The sequence below is a fragment of the Pelophylax lessonae genome, assembly GCF_965119305.1.
Source record: "Pelophylax lessonae genome assembly, chromosome: 4".
NCBI lineage: Eukaryota > Metazoa > Chordata > Amphibia > Anura > Ranidae > Pelophylax > Pelophylax lessonae.
This window is the reverse complement of record NC_138771.1, coordinates 631,586,607-631,609,244: the sequence shown is the minus strand read 5'-3', so window position 1 is coordinate 631,609,244 and position 22,638 is coordinate 631,586,607. Positions and strand designations below refer to the sequence as shown.

General features: G+C 42.2%; 1 protein-coding gene across 1 annotated transcript in view; it reads left to right on the top strand.

Moving 5' to 3' along the window:
* Positions 1-22,638, top strand: part of LOC309552863 (uncharacterized protein) — a gene marked incomplete at its 3' end in the record, with an annotated part of 268,170 nt that overhangs the window by 55,810 nt on the left and 189,722 nt on the right. Inside the window, exon 4 of the mRNA XM_082253774.1 lies at positions 9,624-9,989. Within this exon, the coding sequence (XP_082109900.1) occupies positions 9,624-9,989 (366 nt within the window). The remainder of the gene's footprint in view (positions 1-9,623; positions 9,990-22,638) is intronic.

Genomic DNA, 22,638 nt, shown 5'->3' with positions numbered 1-22,638 from the left:
CATCACCCTGAACACACCATCCCCACTGTCAAACACGGTGGTGGCAGCATCATGGTTTGGGCCTGCTTTTCTTCAGCAGGGACAGGGAAGATGGTTAAAATTGATGGGAAGATGGATGGAGCCAAATACAGGACCATTCTGGAAGAAAACCTGATGGAGTCTACAAAAGACCTGAGACTGGGACGGAGATTTGTCTTCCAACAAGACAATGATCCAAAACATAAAGCAAAATCTACAATGGAATGGTTCACAAATAAACATATCCAGGTGTTAGTATGGCCAAGTCAAAGTCCAGACCTGTATCCAATCGAGAATCTGTGGAAAGAACTGAAAACTGCTGTTCAGAAACGCTCTCCATCAACCTCACTGAGCTTGAGCTGTTTTGCAAGGAGGAATTGGCAAAAATTTCAGTCTCTCTATGTGCAAAACTGATAGAGACATACCCCAAGCTACTTACAGCTGTAATCGCAGCAAAAGGTGGCACTACAAAGTATTAACTTAAGGGGGCTGAATAATTTTGCACGCCCAATTTTTCAGTTTTTTATTTGTTAAAAAAGTTTGAAATATCCAATAAATTTCGTTTTATTTCATGATTGTGTCCCACTTGTTGTTGATTCTTCACAAAAAATTAGTTTTATATCTTTATGTTTGAAGCCTGAAATGTGGCAAAAGGTTGAAAAGTTAAAGGGGGCCAAATACTTCCGCAAGGCACTGTGTGTATATATATATATATATATATGTGTGTATATATATATATATATATATATATATATATATACACATATATTTATATTTATATATACACACATATATATATATATATATATATATATATATATATATATATATATATATATATATACACAGTGCCTTGCGAAAGTGTTCGGCCCCCTTGAATATACAGTATATATGTGTGTGTATATATACATATACATACATATACATATATATATGTATATATGCATACCCCTAACCCAAAATCTGCATAGTGGGGTCACCCTGACATGGAAGAGTTCGGTCACCCTGGTATGGCAGGCAGAGTCAGCTAAAATACACTACGGTCACCCTGACATGGCAGAGTTCGGTCACCCAGGCATGGCAGAGTTAGGTCACCCTAAAATCCGGTCACCCTGACACTTAAAAGTATCCCTACAGAAACTAGATTATTGAATCTAACTATAGTGGTATATAGTACCCTAACTGTCCATTTATCCACTTTAAGACTGGGCCTTTTTTTGACACTTGGTGTTTACAAGCTAAAATCATTTTTTTTGCTAGAAAACTACTTAGAACCCCCAAACATTATATATTTTCTTTTAGCAGAGACCCTAGAGAATAAAATGGAGATCGTTGCAATATTTTTATCACACCATATTTGCGCAGCAGTCTTCCAAATGCAATTTTTTTGAAAAAAATTCACTTTTTTGAACTAAAAAATAAGAAAACAGTAAATTTAGCCCAATTTTTTTCCATAATGTGAAAGATAATGATAGGTCGAGTAATTAGATACCCAACATGTCATGTTTCAAAATTGCACATGCTCACAGAATGGCGCCAAACATTGGTACTTAAAAATCCCCATAGGCAACATTTTAAAAATTTCTGCAGGTTACCAGCTTAGAGTTACAGAGGAGGTCTAGGGCTCAAATTATTGCTCTCGCTCTAACGATCGCGAAGATACCTCACATGTATGGTTTGAACACCGTTTACATATGTGGGCGGGACTTGCGTATGCGTTTGCTTCTGTGCGCGAGCTAACGGGGACAGGGCGCTTTAATTTTTTTTTTCCTATTTATTTTATTTATTATTTTTTTATTTTTACACAGTTTAAAAAAATAAAATGTTTTGATCATTTTTATTCCTATTACAAGGAATGTAAACATCCCTTGTAATAGAAATAGGCATGACAGGTCCTCTTTATTGTGAGATCTGGGGTCAAAAAGACCTCACACCTCACAACTACACTAAAAAAAAAAAAAAAAAGAATTGTTGAAAAGGGAAAAAAAAAAAAAAAAGTGGTCCTTTAAACCGGTTGCTAGGCAACAACTTTTGACGTAGCTCCAGTCCTCCAAGACCATAGAGTCGAGTGAGGGCCATCTTGCCCTCACTCGACTTCCTATCTCTGAGGATCCGGGACCGGATAGTATTCCCCGCTGCCAGCAGGTCCGGTAAGCTGGGAAAATGTCTGGGACGCGGCAGGAGGGGGGGCACCTCTTCCCCTGCACCGTAAGGGTAATTCCGCTGCGAATCCGCCACTGGGACCACCCTTATCTGAAAGCCGACCGCCCGCCGTTTCAAAAAATACCGGGGTTATGGGGGCTGTCTGCTGCCATAACCCCAGTATTTAGCTTTTAATGACCGACGCATATAGTCGTTAGGCGGTCGGTAAGTGATTGCATGTATATGGCAAACAGGTGACGATGACTGATGGGGTGACAGGTGACGATGACTGATGGGGTGACAAGTGACGATGACTGATGGGGTGACAGGTGACGAGGATTGATGAGGTGACAAGTGACGATGATTGATGGGGTGACAGATGACAATCACTGACGGGGTGACAAGTGACGATGATTAATGGGGTGACAAGTGACGATCACTGATGGGGTGACAAGTGACGATGATTGATGGGGTGACAGATGACGATGACTGATGGGGTGACAGGTGATGGTGATTGATGGGGTGACAGGTGACGGCGATGGTCACTGATTGTACCTTTTTTGGGCGTCATGCAGGTGGAAATCGCGGCAACATCGCACAGTGTTTGGGGTGCTATTGCAAATCACGGGCAACGCACAGGCGTCCCGCCATTTGCAATGATTTCTGGATCGCGGGCAGAATCGCAGTGATTCTGCCTGCGATCGCTACGCTCACATGTGAACGTAGCCTTATGGGTGTCAATTTCTGGGCACTGATGAGGTGACTGTTGGGTGACAGGTGCAATTGGGGGGGGGGGGGGGCTGAGGACTGTGTGGGGACATTTATTTGTGTGATTTTACTTTGTGACAGGTATACAGAGCAGTAACGCACTATTTCTAGCTCTGCTCTCCTCACACTGGAAACTGTATGAGGAGAGAAGAGCTAGTAACAGTGAGTTACTGCTCTTTGTTTACATTTTGTGATCGGCTGTGAATGGATTCACAGCCGATCACTTAGTAAACAGTCACTGTCATTGACTGTTTACTACTGCCGGTGACAGCTGTGTTCCTACGGAACACAGCGCCACCGACATGACCGCGCTGCGCGCTCCCGATCGCGCATGCGCGGTCATCTTCCGGGCTCCTGTATTGTGATCGGCTGTGTCATTGGAACACAGCCAATCACGTGGGAAACAGCCATGCCCATTGGCTGTTCCCCCCCTGCCGGTGACGGGGGGTGTCCCGGGGACACCCCGACACCGGCAGTCAGGGCCGCTGATAGAAATCATGGGGCCCCGTACAGCCTAGCTGACGGGGCCCCCTTAAGCCCCACCCATGGCCCCACCCCAACCCTGCCCCTGGTCACATCCCAGCCCCACCCCCTCCCTAGGCCCCGCCTTTAAACAAAGTGCAGTTTTGTCTTCAAGTGATATTTACCTTCCTCCAGACTGTTTTAAGTTTAATTATCCAAAAGGAATACTGATTTCAGGATGATCCCATACCATCAGAGTGTCGGTCGGCTCACAGCGGTGACGTCATCCTCCGGCTGCAGTGTTCGGCTCCATCGCCGTCGGTCTCTCCTTTGGCAGACATCCTAAGTCTCCTGCGGCAGCCGGGAGATTGCACGGCAGTTGCGGGTGTCCGTGAGCCGCCAGCCAAAGGCGGGAGACTCCCGCAAGTGGCGGGAGACTTGGGATGTTTGTGATCGGCTCCAATACCCGGAAATGTAGAATCTCATATATATATATATATGATCCTGTGCAGCGTGAAGGCCCTGTAGCAGTAAATCTGCTACGGGGCAGTCAGCAACTGGTTAAGATCATCAGCATTATGATAACTCTGTCATGTGTATGGTACCATCCATGCCATATTGTGCTTCAGAGACAGTGCCATCCATGCCATATTGTGCTTCAGAGACAGTGCCATCCATGCCATTGATGCAATGCCATAATGCATGTGCTGCAGAGATGCCGATGCAATGTATGTGCTGCAGAGACAGTGCTCTTCCAATGCCATGTATATGCTGCAGAGACAGTCCCCCCATGCTAATGCCATGTATGCGCCGCAGAAACAGTGCCCCCCTTCCAATGCCATGTATCATACATGGTGTATTAGACTTATGCGCTAAACAGAGGTAAACGACACCAAGGAAACTGCAAACAGAAACCGAAATCAAACGTGGAACTCCTCCGAGCAAGCAGCTAATTTGATAGTGTCCCCACTTATCACAATAATAGTAAAAGCAAAAAAAAAATCAGCGCTTAACTCTAAATGAGGTGGACCACTCTATGTGTCTTCAGTACTAACTACTCAAAAACCTTAAATGTCACATAAATCCAAAAAAACATTAAATTGTGCAATTGAACTTCTAAAGGCGGATGTAAAGATGTGTAAAATCCAAGTAAACATGATAATAAAAAATATTAAAAGAATATTTCTCAAAGTCATGTGTGCTTAATCCAAATGTATGTGATGTTTAAGAAATGGCTGACAGGTGGAAAATAAATAATAGCTGACAGGTGAAGGGTAAAATACACAAAAAAATGTCTACTCAATATGGTGACAGTGAGCGAAATAATTCATATAAGAATAAATAAACAATATTGTTCAAATAACAGTAAAAGTGATCTCAATCCAAACAAAGGAAATGCGCTACGAACACCCGTAGCTTTTTCAAAGGGGACGGGTGTTCGTAGCGCAACGCGTCAGGGACAAAGCCGCTTTGACGTCACTTCCAGTCTTCGGCCGAGACCTGAAGCTTCGGAGCTCACCGCATCGGCGGATGTATTGGAGATTGTTTCTGCACGATTGAAACTGCACTGATGTAAGTAGTTTGAAACGTGTTTGAATAAAGATATACCTAAAGATACTACACCATGAGAGCCTCTCTTGTCTAAGAGTTAGATAAACGGACTGAGACAAATTCGTGGGGACCCATTCTGAGACATAGATCCATAAACAGCTGGAGGGAAATTAACGTGTGTCCGGAAAATATCAGAAGCTGGGAGTAACAATACTTAAACGCTCTTGTTGAGTGTTGTGGAGGTGAGCGGCCACTGCACCTGGGTTTGGATTGCGAGCTCACCGGGTCACATCCACTTTGCTGTGTTTTGGACTTCACTCATTGTTTGCACTCGTATTGATCACTTTATTTCAAGGCACCTTGCACTTTAATGACCGGATTGGACTGATTGAAGCCTTATGTATGGACACACATGCACCTTATGTTTAGCACAGTTGCACTTTTAAATATTCAGTCCGGCGGTCGATATTTCCTTTGTTTGGATTGAGATCACTTTTACTGTTATTTGAACAATATTGTTTATTTATTCTTATATGAATTATTTCGCTCACTGTCACCATATTGAGTAGACATTTTTTTGTGTATTTTACCCTTCACCTGTCAGCTATTATTTATTTTCCACCTGTCAGCCATTTCTTAAACATCACATACATTTGGATTAAGCACACATCACTTTGAGAAATATTCTTTTAATATTTTTTATTATCACGTTTACTTGGATTTTACACATCTTTACATCCGCCTTTAGAAGTTCAATTGCACAATTTAATGTTTTTTTGGATTTATGTGACATTTAAGGTTTTTGAGTAGTTAGTACTGAAGACACATAGAGTGGTCCACCTCATTTAGAGTTAAGCGCTGATTTTTTTTTTTTGCTTTTACATGTATCATACATGGCATTGGCATGGGGGGGCACTGTCTCTGCGGCACATACATGATGTATGTGCTGCAGAGACAGTGCCCCCCCATGCAAATGCCATGTATGTGCATCAGAGACAGTGCCCCCCCCCATGCCATGTATGAGCTGCAGTCAGAGACAGTGCCCCCCCCCCCTGATGCCATGTATGTGCTGCAGTCAGAGACAGTGCCCCCTATGCCATGCATCATACATGGCATAGGGGGGGCACTGTCTCTGACTGCAGTGCAGAACATACATGGCATGGGGGGAGGGCAGTGGGCACTGTCTCTGACTGCAGTGCAGAACTTACATGGCATGGGGGGAGGGCACTGTCTCTAACTGCAGCACATACATGGCATGGGGGGGCACTGTCTCTGTCAGAGACAGTGCACCCCCCTGCCATGTATGTGCTGGCGCTGCAGCCAGAGACAGTGCCCTCCCGCTCCCCCTCCCCCCTCATGCCAAAGCCATCCCCCAAGCACACACCTGTTGTAAAACACTTGCACGTCCTCCTCCTGTCTGGACTGCTGAACTCACACAGCCTACTACACTGCTGCGCTGTAGCTGCTAAGCTGAGCTTTGCTGTCACTCACACTTACAGGTCACAGGTCACAGCACAGGCAGCTTCACTGTAGGCTCTGTCTCTCGTCGCTGGACGAGTGGAGAGCAGAGCAGAGCTGAGTGCCGGCCGTGGGCGGAGCCGCGGAGGATAATAGATCCCTCCGCCAGAGAAGGCATTCAAGGCAAAGTGCAGACAGGCGGCCGGGACTTGAGCCGCACAGCGCCCTCAGTCAGCGTAGAAGAACGCGGCGCGGGGCTGATGACATGCGCCCGAAATATAAAAAATAGTCCCAGACTCCCCCACCAGCACAACATCGCAGAGGGGCCATAAAAAGAAAAAAAAAAAAAAAACACACGCAGAATAAGATGCATGCAGTAAGGCTTTTTTTTTTTTTGCGCTGTTTAGAGATTTCGCCGGGCCCCCCTACTGAGCTGAGGACTCCGGGCCCGGTACAACAGGGCCAGTTGTACTGGCCTATCAGCGGCCCTGCCGGCAGTGCAGGGTGGCGCGCACACGTTCGCGCGCCTGCCCTGCTTTTCTGGGATCACATCATTTGACGTCTTCCCAGAACAATGGTCGCACCGTCCCGCCGTCAATTGACGGCGGGCGGGCGGCAAGTAGTTAAACAAAAAAAAAAGAGCGACAATTCTGAAAAAAAACACAATTTGTTTTCACATTTTGCTATATAACATTCCCAATTTTAAAAATGTAAAAATCTAATTTTTTCATCATTTTGGCTAATTTGAATTCTATTACATATTTTTGGCAAAAAATAAAATCCCAATAAGCGTATTATGATTGGTTTGTGCAAAAATTATTGCATCTAATCTAGGGTAAAGATTTATGTCATTTTTATTATTTTTTTTTACTAGTAATGGCAGCGATTAGCAATTTCTAGCAGGACTGCGACATTGCGGCGGACAGATTGGACCCCTAACTGACATTTTTGACACTTTTGGGGGTACCAGTGACATTACTACAGTAATCAGTGCTAAAATTATGCACTGTTACTGTAATAATGATACTGGCAGGGAAGGCGTTAACACAGAGGTGATTAAAGGGTTAAGTGTGTTTACAACAGCAGACCGTTGTTTTCTCTCAGCGGGGAGCGATCGCGGGTGCCCAGCGGCAATTGCGACCGCCCATCCCGTGGATCGCCTTCCCCACTTCCTAATAGGGGCGGGTGCACGCCTCCCGTGGCGTGCACACACCCTCAGGAGCGCTTCCACAAACCGACATACTGATACATTTGCGCAGCCAAGCCAGCCTGCCGCAGTTTATCTGCGATAGTCGATCGGGTAATGGTTAAGGAATGCTCTTTCAATTTTCTAATGGTTAGTGGGGTCAAATGGATGATTGTTTTTGACTGCAATAACAAAAATTTTTTTTGAAGGAGCAAGACATATTTTCTCAAAGGAAAGACTTTCTAACAGTGAATGTGGTCTCCATCTGGGAAAGTCCATTCAATCCAAAATCCAATGTTTAAAATCCAACATTCATCGAGCCATGGACTGAACTGATGAGAATGTTTGTACAATCGTTCATATGAACTTTCATTTGAAAAACTGGATGGCCACAATAAGAGAGGATTTCTTCTCTCTTTATAAAGAATAGGTACATTTGCCCAGAGGGGACCCATGCAGAAATAAAATCCTTCCAGAAGTGTAATACATTTCCTTAAAGTGATTGTAAAGTGCTGTTTTTTTTTTCTTCACAAAAAATAACAATCATGTTATACTTACCTGCTCTGTGCAGTTGGTTTTGCACAGAGCAGTCCCAATCCTCCTCTTCTCGGGTCCCTCTTCTGTGCTCCTGGCCCCTCCCCCCTGTCGAGTGCCCCCACAGTAAGCTGCTTGCTATGGGGGCACCCAAGCTGAGTCACAGCTCCCTGTGTCCATTCAGGTACAGACCTGTGGCCCGGCCCTGCCTCCTCTCTTTCCTGATTGGCTGACTGACTTCGACAGCAGTGGGAACCAATGGCACTGCTGCTGTGTCTCCGCCAATCAGGAGGCAGAGTCTCGGACAGCCGAAGCACTCGTGGACATCGCTGGACAGAGATGGACCTTAGGTAAGTATTAGGGGGGTGAGGGGGGCTGCTACACACAGAAGGCTTTTTATCTTAATGTAAAGAATGTATAAGGATAAAAAAAAACCTTCTGACTTTACAACTCCTTTAACCACTTGTTGACCGCCAGAAGTACATATACTGTGGCAGGTCGGCTCTGTCCTGCGAAACAACGTAACTGTACGTCGCTTTGCAGGAACGCGAGTGGGAGGTGCACGCGTGTGCCCATTCGTCACAGGGGAAGTTGATATATGGGTCCGGCGGCCAAAATTGCCGCCGGGCACCCATGATCCCTCCCCGTGAAGACAGAACGACAGCCTGCCATGGTAAACACGACACACCGCTGTTCTGTCAGCAATGAACACAAGGATCCTAAGTACCTCCTATTTAGTCCATCCCCCACACAGTTAGAAAGCACCCCCTAGGGACACATTTAACCCTTTGATCGCCCCTGGTGTTAGCCCCTTCCCTGCCAGTGTCATTAGTACAGTAATAGTGCATATTTTTAGCACTGATTACTGTAGTAATGTCACTGGTCCCCCAAAAAATGTCAAAAATGTCAGTTAGGTGTCTGATCTGTCCGCCGCAATGTCGCAGTCCCACTAAAACTCGCAGATCGCTGCCATTACTAGTAAAAAAATAAAATAAATAAAAATGACATAAAACTTTCCCCTAGTTTGTAGACGCGATAACTTTTGCGCAAACCAATCAATATACACTTATTGGGATTTTTTTAACCAAAAATATGTAGCAGAATACAAATTGGCTTAAAATTATGAAACATTTTGATTTTTAAATCTTTTTTATTGGGAATGTTAGCAGAATGTGAAAAATATAGCTTTTTTTTTTTCAGAATTGTCGCTCTTTTTTTATTTATAGAGCAAAAAAATAAAAATTGCAAAGGTGGTCAAATGCCCCCAAAAGAAAGCTCTGTTTGTGAGAAAAAAAGGACATCATTTTAATTTGGGTACAGCGTTGCACAACTGCAGAAATTGACAGTCAAAATAACACAGTGCCAAATCGCAAAAAAATGGCCTGGTCATTGAGGGGGGAAACGTTCCGGTCCAGAAGTGGTTAATTAGTCTGAAAATAAAACAGCCTTAGATATGCTTTACACCACAAGGATGTTGCCATTCAATTTTGTTTTTATCTGTTAGATAAAACAAATTCCTTAAACATCATCCAGCCAGAGGAAGCTGAATTCTATCCTCCCACTACAATCAATTGCAGCTTCACTGTACAAAATAAGAGCAGCATTTTAAGCACAGAAGTCTACTGGATGATCGGAGACCCAAGAGAGAACTACGTCTACCATCCAAACCCGGACTACATACACCCGGATTACAAGGGAAAGACCAGATTGGTGGATGGCTCCAATCTTCTTCTACAAGACTTCCATGGGACAGATAACACCACCTTCTACTGCCGAGTCATAATAAGACGATGCTTGGCTGCTGAAGGATATCTGAACTACATAGTGACAATCTTAGAAGAAGGTCCTGGAACAAGTTTAATAGTTAAAGGTACATACTAACTGTCATAAATGTCAAAAAGTATTATTCAAAACAAGAAAACACCTATATATGTCTAAGTGTAAAATACATATAAGTATGTGTGTGTATATACCACTATACACAAGTTCAGATGTTTTGCCTGCCTCCAAAAACCCCCAAAAAATGCCTGCAACAACACACCTGGGCATTTTTTTTGACGCTAGGGTTTTTTTTGGCATTTTTTTGGGTGCTTTAGAGGCAAGCAAAACATCTGAACTTGTGTATAGTGGTATATATACACACACACTTATATGTATATACACACCTAGACATATATAGGTGTGATAGTAGCAGAAATATATGCTTGCGCTAATGAAATCATTTACACTAATATGGTTACGCTCCTATAACACCTATCTATGTCTAAGTGTAAAATACATATAAGTATGTGTGTGTATATACCACTATACAGAAGTTCAGATGTTTTGCCTGCCTTTAAAAACCCCCCAAAAAATGCCTGCAACAACACACCTGGGCGTTTTTTTTTTTTTTTACGTTAGCGTTTTTTTGGGCATTTTTTGGGGTTCTTTGGAGGCAGGCAAAACATCTGAACTTGTGTATAGTGGTATATATACCACTATACACAAGTTCAGATGTTTTTCCTGCCTCCAAAGAACCCAAAAAATGCCCAAAAAAACGCTTGCTACTAAACCGGCAAGGTGTGAAAAGCGAGAAGCCACTAACCTGTTCTATAAGTGACCTAATACAAACAATCTTTTTTTTTATGGTTCTGGACATGCTAGAGAGCTGAAACTTCACAGGTACACTTTTTTGACCCCCCCAGATACTAAATCCAAAGAAATTTTTTTTTTAATTTTTTTTTTAATTTTTTCAATAATTGGCTCTCTATCAAAAATTACAATTTTTAAGAGCTTTTTTTGTGTGATTTTGTGTCTGGGGGGGGGGGGGGTCTAAAAAGTGTACCTGTGAAGTTTCAGCTCTGTAGCATGTCCAGAACCATAAAAAAAAAGATTGTTTGTATTAGAACACTTATAGAACAGGTTAGTGGCTTCTGGCTTTTCACACCTTGCCGGTTTAGTAGCAGGCGTTTTTTTGGGCATTTTTTTGGGTTCATTGGAGGCAGGCAAAACATCTGAACTTGTGTAAAGTGGTATATATACCCGTATACACAAGTTCAGATGTTTTGCCTGCCTGAAAAGACCCCAAAAAATGCCCAAAAAAACGCTTGCTACTAAACCGGCAAGGTGTGAAAAGCGAGAAGCCACTAACCTGTTCTATAAGTGACCTAATACAAACGATCTTTTTTTTTTCTGGTTCTGGACATGCTGCAGAGCTGAAATTTCACAGGTACACTTTTTAGACCCACCAGATACTAAATCCAAAGAAAATTTTTTTTTTCAATAATTGGCTCTCTATCAAAAATTACACTTTTTAAGAACTTTTTTTGTGTGATTAATAGTCCCTGGGGCATGACCCAGAACCCTAGGCACTTTTTAGGGGCATTTATTGGGTTTTAGGGCTTCAAAATGGTGTTTTTTGATTACCGAAGTTCGGGTCCCATTGATTTCAATCGGGTTCTGAAATCCGGGCCGAACTTTCGGGAAGTTCGGATGTTCTGGCCGGACCGAACATTTGAAAAGTTCGATCATTCCTAGTCACAACCAACAGCAGGCAAAAAGGGACCAGAGAACTCAGGGAGTGGGCCAGCACAGAAATACCCACGGAGGTCCCCACGTAATGTGGGTCACCGCTGTTCCTCTGGCCCCAGGGGAAGATACACTATAAAGGATAGTGAAAAACTATATAATAGATCCATTGACAGAATGTCCCCTAGGTGCCCCCCTTTATATATCACATTAGCAGTTCCACACTCAGATTTCATCATGACATAATTACCTCAGTATTTAGCATATAGTCTCCGGCTCAAATATGGACAGATATCCCTCCATACATTGTTAATCACTTAATGTCTAGCGACGTAGACCTACGTCGGCCAACTTTGCGTGGTTGTACCGGGTTGAGGCATCATCCCGGTACCGTTTTTTAGAGCCGACGGCCGGCTTTCTGGCGGTAACGACCGATGTAACCCCCCCCCCCTCCCGCCGCCTTCCGCAGCTTTGCCTGGGTCTTCCATCCCACCGGGAGACCCGAGCACCCAGCCAGCACGTCCACCGGCTAGATGGAGTCCCGATCAAAGACGGAAGCAGCTTTGATCGGGTCTCTGTTGACGTAAACCGGAGGCGGCGTCCATGACGTCACGTCCTGGTTACTCTGCTGCTAAAGGCGGCAGATTCAAAAAGTGACAGTATTCAAAAATGAAGTTTTCAACGTTTTGAATACATGGTATCCCTCCATAAAGAGTACCTGTCACTGCATATTGCTGTCACAAGGGATGTTTACATTGCTTGTGACAGCAATTAAAGTGATCAGATTTTTATTTATTTTTTTTAAAAACCTGTGTTAAAATGTAAAAAAAAAAAAATAAATAAATAGGAAAAAAAAAATGTAGCCGCCCCCGTCGCTGTTAGCTCGCGCACGAAAGAAAGCGTACATGGAAGTCACGCTGCAAATGAAATCGCTGTTCAAACCACACATGTGTGGTATCGCCACGATCGCCAGAGCGGGAGCAATAATTTAAAAAAAAGAGCTACACTCTAACTCTAAACTGGTAACTGTTAAAAATTTTTAAAGCGTAGCCTATGGAGATTTTTAATGACCGTAGTTTGTTGCCATTCCGCGGGTGTGCGTAATTGTAAACCGTAACATGTTGGGTATCTATTTACTCGGCTTGACATCATCTTTCACAATATACAAAAAAAAAATGGGCTAACTTTACTGTTTATTTTTTTTAAATGCAGGGAAATTGGATTTTTCATAATTTTTCCAAAAAAATGGCGTTTGAAAGACCGCTGCGCAAATACCGCGTGACAAAAAATATTGCAATGACTGCCATTTTATTCTCCAGAGTCTTTGCTAAAATATATATATATATATATATATATATATATATATACTGTTTGGGGGTTTTAAGAAGTTTTCTAGCAAAAAATAAACATTTAAACTTGTAAACAAAAAGTGATAAGTCAAAAATAGGTTTAGTGATAAAGTGGTTAAGCTGGGTCTGAGTTGGTCAGTGTAATAATCCTAAGGGGAATCAGATGGGTGCAGATTGTCCATGAACAAGTCAGGTCTCTGTATAATATAATATAGTCATTTTAAAGTTGGTTAGATTTACCTGCCGTGGTCTGAGATGTTTGACCGGTCTCATAGGGGCTGTTCACACAATTAATTCCTCCTGCGTTTAAAATGGCATCAAACCCAGTTTTAGCAACTTTGGGGGGGACCAATCACACACTGAGGAGGAATCCATTCAAAATTTGATAAGCTGGTGATGGAGAATTAGGTTACATTATTAACCACTTTACCACCAGAGGATTTTGCTGTCTTCCGTCCAGGCCACTTTTTGCGATTCGGCGCTGTGCTACTTTAACGGACAATTGCGCGGTCGTGCGACGCTGTACCCAAACGAAATTTACGTCCTTTTTTTCCCACAAACAGAGCTTTCTTTTGGTGGTATTTGATCACCTGTGCGATTTTTACTTTTTGCGCTATAAACAAAAAAAGAGCGTTTATTTTGAAAAAATAACAATATTTTTAACATTTTTTTATATGAAATTCCCCCCAAAAAATATGTAAAAATCAATTTTTTTAAAATTTTTGGCCAATTTGTTTTCTGCTACCTATGTTTGGTAAAAGCGTATTTTGATTGGTTTGCGCAAAAGTTATTGTGTTTACAATCTAAGGGAAAGATTTCTGTCATTTTTGGTGTTTTTTTTTTTAACGAGTAATGGCGGTGATCTGCGATTTTTTTTGCGGGACTGCGACATTGCGGCGGACAGATCGGACCCTTGACTGACATTTTTGACACTTTTGGGGGTACCAGTGACATTACTGCAGTAATCAGTGCTATATATATGCACTGTTACTGTAAAAATGACACTGGCAGTGAAGGGGTTAATTTTATTGGAGAGGGAGGGGTTAATGTATGCCTAGTGCTTACTGACGTGTGGGGGGGGAGGTAACTGTGTGACACAAGGACAGATCGGATGTCCAGCTATGCTGAACAGTCCGATCTGTCACTCCCTGTCACTATGGAGATCCGCCCGCTGTGTTTACACACAGCGGGCGGATCTCCAAACTCGATCCCCGACGATCGTCGCTGCTCCTCCCCTGGCCCGACTCCCGTTGTGAATGAAAACAGCGGGAGCGCGCCGCCTACAGGGGGAGGAGTCCAGCGACGTAGGTCTACGCCGCTGGACGGGAACGAGCCACTGTGCCGCAGTAGCAGCACAGTGGCCGGTGGTCAAGTGGTTAAGCTTATGAATATCAAAATGCCTAAATGACATTTATTTTTGTCTCTTACAGGGAATATATGGTACCTCCACGTTAAAATACTTGCAGCTTATGTTGGGTTCAAAGCATTCCTAAGTCTTTTACTTTCAGTACTGGCTGCCATCTATGTGACCAAAAAGTGAAGACATCAAAAAATGAAATTTAAGTGCAAAAAAGTATATCTCTATCTATCTATCTATCTATCTATCTATCTATCTATCTATCTATCTATCTATCTATCTATCTATCTATCTATCTATCTATCTATCTATCTATCTATCTATCTATCTATCTATCTATCTATCTATCTATCTATCTATCTATCTATCTATCTATCTATCTATCTATCTATCTATCTATCTCAACTATATGAGCTTGTTGGGCATCTCATTCCAAGACCATTATTTTTGGGTTAGTGCACTCCCCCACTTTGTATAACAGTCTCCACCTTTCTGGGAAGGCTTTAGAAATGTGTCCCTATTCAGCTAAATGAACATTTGCAGATCCAGGTACTGATGTTGGATGAGAAGACCTGCCTCACAACTTATGTTGCAATTCTTCTCAAAAGTGTTCAGTAGGGTAGAGGTCAGGGCTCTGTGAAGGTCCCTGGATTCCTTCACACCAAACTCATCAAACCATGTCTTTATGGACTTACCTTTATCATGCTGGAACAGAAAAGGACCTTCCCCGAACTGTTACCAAGAGGCTGGAAGCCAGCAATTGTCCTAAATATCTGTATTTGCTGTAGCATTATTAGTACCTGTCACTGGTAATACAAGAAGTCATTTAGAGGGATATTCATAAACCTTTGGCTATATACTGTATCTTTCCTTTAACCCCTTCACGGTTTTCCGTGGGGCCACATATATGCATACTTCCCTTTGTGCTGGGAGTGTACCACAAAGCGCTCTCCCGGCACAAAGGCTGGGTTCTCACTGAGAGCCCCGGGTCTCGTAACAACAATCAGGACCCAGGACTGTCAGTTTCCGGGTCACCTGATCGTTGTGATAGCCTCGGATTGGCTATCACAGTGATTGGTGACTGCAAGCCCGCCACTGGGTTTCCTTCCTCTTCTGAATGAAGAGAAAGATACATTGTATCTTCCTCTACTTGCAAGATAGGATTTCTGAACAAACCAAGTGTGTAAAAAAAAAAAAAAAAAAAAAAAAATATATATATATATATATATATATATATATATATATATATATATATATATATATATATAAAGAATAAAATATAGATGAAAAAATAAAGCCAAAAATAACAAGCTCAAGGTTGCCAGGGTTAGTGTTAGGGTCAAAGGTCATGGTCAAGGGTCAAAGTCGGGGGTCAAAGGTAACGGTCAGCATATTTTGGGTAGAATTTAAAAAAAAAATGAATTGTTGTCAGTGTCAGTGCGTTTTAGGTAGGATAAAAAAAATCCAAAAAAATGCAAAATGCACACAAATGTGGTATCGCTGCAATCAGATTTTATTTTGAGCTGTTCTTTGGTGGAAACATAAAAAATTATAATTATTTATTATTATAATTATACAGCTAAATGAAAAAAACGAAACATTTTTTTTTTTTACTATTTGGGGCCAGTTTTTTTTTTTATATTAATATTGTGACAATGTGTACAGTTTTACAGTTTAACTGTACATATATGATTAGTATTGTGGCGTAATTACGATGTAGTGGCCAGGGTCATAAAACATGTTTACAATTTGGTTCTCTTTTAATATTTTTATATCTTTTTATATATACGATTTCAAAGCCACATGTCAGTGCCACTTCAGGTGCAACTTTGAAGACATCTGCGTGGCTTCATGCACAGATGTCTATGAACGTTGCACCCGAAATTAGTGCAGGAATTACTTTTTCAAATTGATCGGCATCGCACCGATATGAACAGTGCCATTACCAACAAAAGGGTGTGACTTCTCAGGCGATTTGGCCTGTCAAATTGCATGACAAGTTGCTCCAATGTGAGCGAGGGCTAAATATAAACTTTTTTTTTTTTTTTTTAACAGAAACATTTTATTTATAGAAGACTCCCTCATGCGGTAACAAACAAATGAACTGCTTCCTGACCACCCGCCGCCTTTTTACTGCAGCAGTACCGACGTAGACCTACCGCGCGTGGGAAGCTAGGGGCGAGCGCTAGGCCTGCAGAATATAATCGGCGCATCGATGCATCGCGATGTGAACCGCGATTCTGCATCGATTCGAGGTCCTGGCAACATCGATTAGGAAATGACGTCATCAGCCACGCCTCTCAATACAACTCAATGAGAGGAGGCGGGGCGGAGGCTGGGCAGAGAACAGCCTTAATACATTCATACAATGCAATTCAATGAGAGGAGGCGGGGCGGAGGCGGGGCAGGCACGGCTCAGTACAGATACAGCTACTGCAAGTAGAATACATCCCAGCAGACACTGCGGATCGCCGAATGACGTCATCGCCGATCGGACCAGGAAGTGAGGAGAGGAGGAATAAAGCCAAAATTAAGGTATTTACTAGCAAAAAAAAAAAAAAAAGTTTCCATTGGTAAAAGACATTTTAAAGGGGATTACAAAGATCTAAAGTTCCAAAAATGGGTGGAACTCCACTTTAAGAAGACAGCTACTGGCAATGAATAGAATGAATTGGCAGAGAATATTGTCTCAAAGTACAGGGATCCTGGGCACACAGGCTGAAGCAATCAACAGGCTGAAGTGCACAGGGCCACTGGGATGGGGTACAGGATGGGATGACACTAGAGCAAGGTACATACTGGAGTGCACAGTGTCACACAGAGACCCAGATAGCAGGCTGGTGTGCACAGGAACAGATGAGGTTGCAAGAACAGGGTCACACTGGAGCAGGTTGCAAATAGGGGTGTATAGGATTACTAAAGCAGGGAGAAGTCTGCAGTGCACAGGGTCACATAGGACATGAATACAAGCTAAACAGGCAATGGAAGTCATAGAGATAACACTGGCAGACACTGGGAAATGCTAGAGAAGTTGCTGAGGAATACAGGGGTTGTTTGAATGCCAAGCAACCCACATGCTAGCCATTTAGGACAGCGCTCTCTCTGAGATTGGAGGACATAGAGGACAGAACCTGGCATTGGAACATTGAATAAGTGAGTGTGACAGGAACTATAGAAAAGATTTAGAAGGAGTGAAGTTCCAGTATCAACTACATTTTTCTTTTTTTCTTAAAGTGATATTAAAGTCTAGTTAGCTTTTGTTAAAAATAACAAACATGTCACACTTACCTGCTCTGTGTTGTTGGTTTTGCATAGTGCAGCTCTGATCCTCCTCTTCTCGGGTCCCTCTTCAGAGCTCCTGGCCCCTCCTCCTGTTGAGTGCCCCCACAGCAAGCAGCTTGCTATGGGGAAACCCGAGCCTGCAGCTCCGTGTGTGATTCAGAAATGGAGCCACGGGCTGACCCCGCCCCCTTTCTCTCCTCATTGGTTTACTGACTTTGTTTGACAGCAGAGGGAGCCAATGGCGCCACACTGCTGTCTCAGCCAATAAGGATGGGAATACCGGACAGCTGAGACACTCCTGCAACATTGCTTGATCTAGATGGGCTCAGGTAAGTAGTTGGGGGGGGGGGGAGGCTTCCAAATACAGAAGGTATTTTATCTCAATGCATAGAATGTATTAGGATTAAAAAAACCTTCTATCTTTAAAGCCACTTTAATATGCTTTATTATTTAACATTTTAGATACAGTGGGGAAGGGTTAAAACACCTGCCAGGTGTTTATTGCTGTCTGTGTCCCTGTTTGGGATTTCACCCTCTTTATTTGTCCTGGTGACTGTTGTCACTAATGGCACTTTTCCACTGCAAGTACCGGCTAGTACCGGCTCGGCTCTACTCGGCCCTACTTGGCCCGGTTTGCTTTTCCACTGTGGTACCGCATGGTATAGTGTCGGAACGGTTCGGTACGGTACGGTATAGGTTTGCTTTTCCACTAAAGTAGTACTAAAGTTAAGTGGGTGGGATAACAACGGGGTGGGTGTGATTCTCTGACCAATCAGTGGCTAGTAGTGACTGCATGCAAAGGATTGTGGGATATGGTACCAGTTTGGTACCTGTTGGAACCACAATCGAGTAGGTACTGTTTTTTCAGAGCCGTACCGTACCGTACCGTTCGGTTCCATGCAGTGGAAAAGCAAACCTATACCGTACCGTACCGAACCGTTCCGACCCTATACCATGCGGTACCGCAGTGGAAAAGCACAAAAGCGTGCCGAGCCGGTACGGTTCTATGCAGTGGAAAAGCGCCATGAGGCAGGAAATGATGGGAAATCTAAAATTGTACAGTTGTCCATGTAAAAGGGGATGAGAGGAAATTATAATATATATATATATATATATATATATATATATATATATATATATATATATATTGTGCTATAAACAACAATTCTGAAAAAAAAAAAAAAAAATTCACATTCTGCTATATAACATTCCCCCAAAAATGTACAGATTTTTGGTAAAAAAAATCCCAATAAGCGTATTTTATTTGGTTTGTACAAAAGTTATTGTGTCTACTAGGGGAAAGATTTATGTAATTTTTATTTATTTATTTATTTTTTTACAAGTTTTTACTAGTAATGGTGGTGATTAGCGATTTTTAACGGGACTGCGAAAATATGTAGCAGAAAACAAATTGGCCTAAAATGTTAAAACAGTTTGATTTTTACATTTTTTTTGGGGGGGGGGGGGATTTCATATAAAAAAATGTGAAAAATATTGTTATTTTTTTTTCAAAATTGTCGCTATTTTTTTGTTTATAGCACAAAAAATAAAAATCCCACAGGTGATCAAATACCACCAAAAGAAAGCTCTGTCTGTGGGGAAAAAAGGACGTCAATTTAGTTTAGGTACAATGTCACAAGACCGCGCAATTGTCCATTAAAATCTAGCAGTGCCAAATCGCAAAATGGTCTTTGAGAAGCCAAATCCTCCGGGGCTTAAGTGGTTAACAGGACTGGATCCATATGAGCTGAAGTGTGGCTCAGAGGTAGGATAACAGGACAGAATGTTACAGTACACAGGTTCAAATACCATCTCAGGTACTTAACAGTGACCACGCCTGGCTGTCTGTAAGCCATGGTGAGAACCGTGACACTATCTATCCCAACTACATGAGCTTGTTGGGCATCTCATTCCAAGACCATTATTATGAAGTTAATCCCCTTCCCCACTTTGTATAACAGCCTCCACCTTTCTGGGAAGGCTTTGGAAATGTGTCCCTATTCAGCTAAATGAGAATTTGCAGCTCCAGGTACCGATGTTGGATGAAAAGACCTGCCTCAGAACTTTATTTCAAAAGTGTTCAGCATGGTTGAGGTCAGGTCCCTGGAGTTCTTTCACAACAAACTCATCAAACCATGTCTTCATGGACTGAACTTGATCATGTCGGAACAGAAAAGGACCTTCCCCAAACTGTTACCAAGAGGTTGGAAGCCAGAAATTGTCCTAAATATCTTTATTTGCTGTAGCATTATTAGTACCTGTCACTGGGAATACAAGAAATCATTTGGAGGGATATCTACAAACGTTTGGCCATATACTGTATCTTTCCTTTAACCCCTTCAGATTTTTCCGTGGGGCCCTTATATGCGTACTTCCCTTTGCGCTGCGCTGGGAGTGTACAGCACAGCACTCTTCCTGCATAGAGACTGGGTTCTCACCAAGAACCTCGGGTCTCATACTAACAATCAGGACCCAGGACTGTCAGTTTCCAGGGTCACCTGATCGTTGTGATAGCCTCTGATTGGCTATCACAGTGATTGATCACTGTAAGCCCGCCACTGTGTTTCCTTCCTCCTCTGAATGAAGAGAAAGATACATTGGGCCTGATTTACTATACCTCCAGCATTGATTTTGTTCTACTTTAACTCCATGGCAACTAGGCGAAGGCGCCAATGCAATTCACTATACCTCCATCAGAAATGTTATGAGCAATGTGAAATTCACTAAGATCAAATAACGTCAGGGCTGGAGTTAAAAACAGTCCAGCTAAAAGCAGGACTATAAATAAATGGAGTAAGGAAGTCAACACCGCTAAGACAGAAAGTACTTCTTACTTACCCAGCGCTAAAAGACAATAACTAAAATATTCCAATATAAAATATTAAAATATTAAAATAATTAAATAAATAGAAACGACCAAATCGAGGTCAAACAGCTGCTGCTATAAAAACCAAAATATAATATATAGGTGCAATAGATTCACTCTGAACTAAATAAATAAATCTAAAACACTAGCAGCGCTATATATTATAACTTAATGCATATACATAAATTAAAATAAATATGAGTAAAGACCGCATGCATGAAGCACAAGTCCCAGCTGAGAATATGTTTGCAGTCCAGAATGCATATCAAGGGAAGGGTGTGAAATGGTTCTTAAAACACCCCAAAACCTCCACCATCAAGACATGCTCCCCGTCAAAATGGACACTCACCAGACTGCTGCAAAAATCAAGCCTTTAATATCTCAGATCGATCCAAATTGATTGGACACCAAATCAGCTGCAATGCGGATCCAACTCGTAATCAGCCTCCATATGTAATCCACTCACCAAAGCCGTGTCATGGAACAATATAAATAAAGCGGGGGACACATAGCGTAACTCCGTATATTTATTGCAAACATAAAGACAAACCAATGCTCCCCGCTCCCATCCAAATCCTACTTACAGAGGTAGATGGAATGAAGGCATTACAAATGCATAAAACACGCTCTGTCCACACCGTTCCTAACCGTGCTGATAGGTGCCGCAGCTGTCCGGAGCTTGTGGCGTGGCTTGGCATGGCATCTATCATTGTTATGGCGACCGCATACTCACGCCCTAACGCGTTTCATTATCATGGACTTCAACTGAGGGACGCCCTCAGTTGAAGTCCGTGATGACGAAACGCGTTAGAGCGTGAGTACGCGGTTGCCATAACAATGATAGACGTGCTTCATGCATGCGGTCTTTACTCATATTTATTTTAATTTATGTATATGCATTAAGTTGTGATGTGCACAATATAGCGCTGCTAGTGTTTTAGATTTATTTATTTAGTTCAGAGTGAATCTATTGCACCTATATATTATAAAAGCAAGACTGTTTTGTTCAAAATCACAATATATGGCAGGAAAACAATAAAAAATGCTTGGGAAAGATGTGTTATATGATCTTGAGATAAACTGCTTTTAAACTGTGTGAAAAAGTTAAGTAGAAAAAAAGATGTCAAGAAAAGTGTAAAACGCAAAAATAGCCCCAGAGTCTATTGCTGCCAGATAGCCCATGTGTGCAGGCTCCATACCAAAAAGTAGGCAAAAAATAACGTTTTAGAAAACGTTAGCGGGAGGTATAGTGAATTGTGCTATATACCGCGGCTATAATACCGCAGTAAAACGGCGTTAATGAGAGAAATGCACATATCTATGTATATATATCTATATATATGTATATATATAGATATATATATCAAAATATATACAGTATATATATCCCCAAAATATAATTTCAGCTGCTCATGCTCAAACCATTTGCTATTTTGCACAGTTTTTTGTTCCAAAAATACTACATCAAGTCAATCCACATAAGCAATGCTTTCAATAATTTCATGAGCACAAAGTGGATTTTTCATTTTGACAAACACTTTCATTCATTATTGAACTGGTGATTTTGCATTAGGAACCAACAGACACAATGAATTACATTGCTGGGCGTTTCCTTTACTGGGTGGGTGTAGTTTAACCAATGTTATATTAAGGCATGGTAAAGAGCAGATCATTTGCCCTCTGGAAGGGGCACATGTCTTTCTGTCCGAATTTGCTTTTGGGGGTGGGGGGTTTGCTGGCATGCCTAAGGACTAGTGTTGAGTGAACACGGACTGTATTATTCGGGTTCGTACTGAATAATTGGATTTTTGTTACCCGAACACGGACCCGAAAACTTTACTGTATGTTCGGGTTTAAAATCCGTGTTCGGTAATTTTATTTCCTGTTTTGTATGTAATGGCACGCTTTTAATGGCGGGCTTTCAACAGCCAATCAACAAGCGTTTAACTGGTGTGCCTTAAGCCATCCCAGCCATGCCTACTAATGTATTAGTAGCTGTGATTGGCCATCTGAAGCATGTGACCATGTCTTTATAAGTTCGAGAGACAGAGCGTGCTGCGTCATTCTACTGTAGTTTAGGGAGAGAGCACACATCATACGTGCTGGCTGCTGATTAGGGACAGACAGTGAAAAATTGTGTCCGAAAAGAATGCAGGGA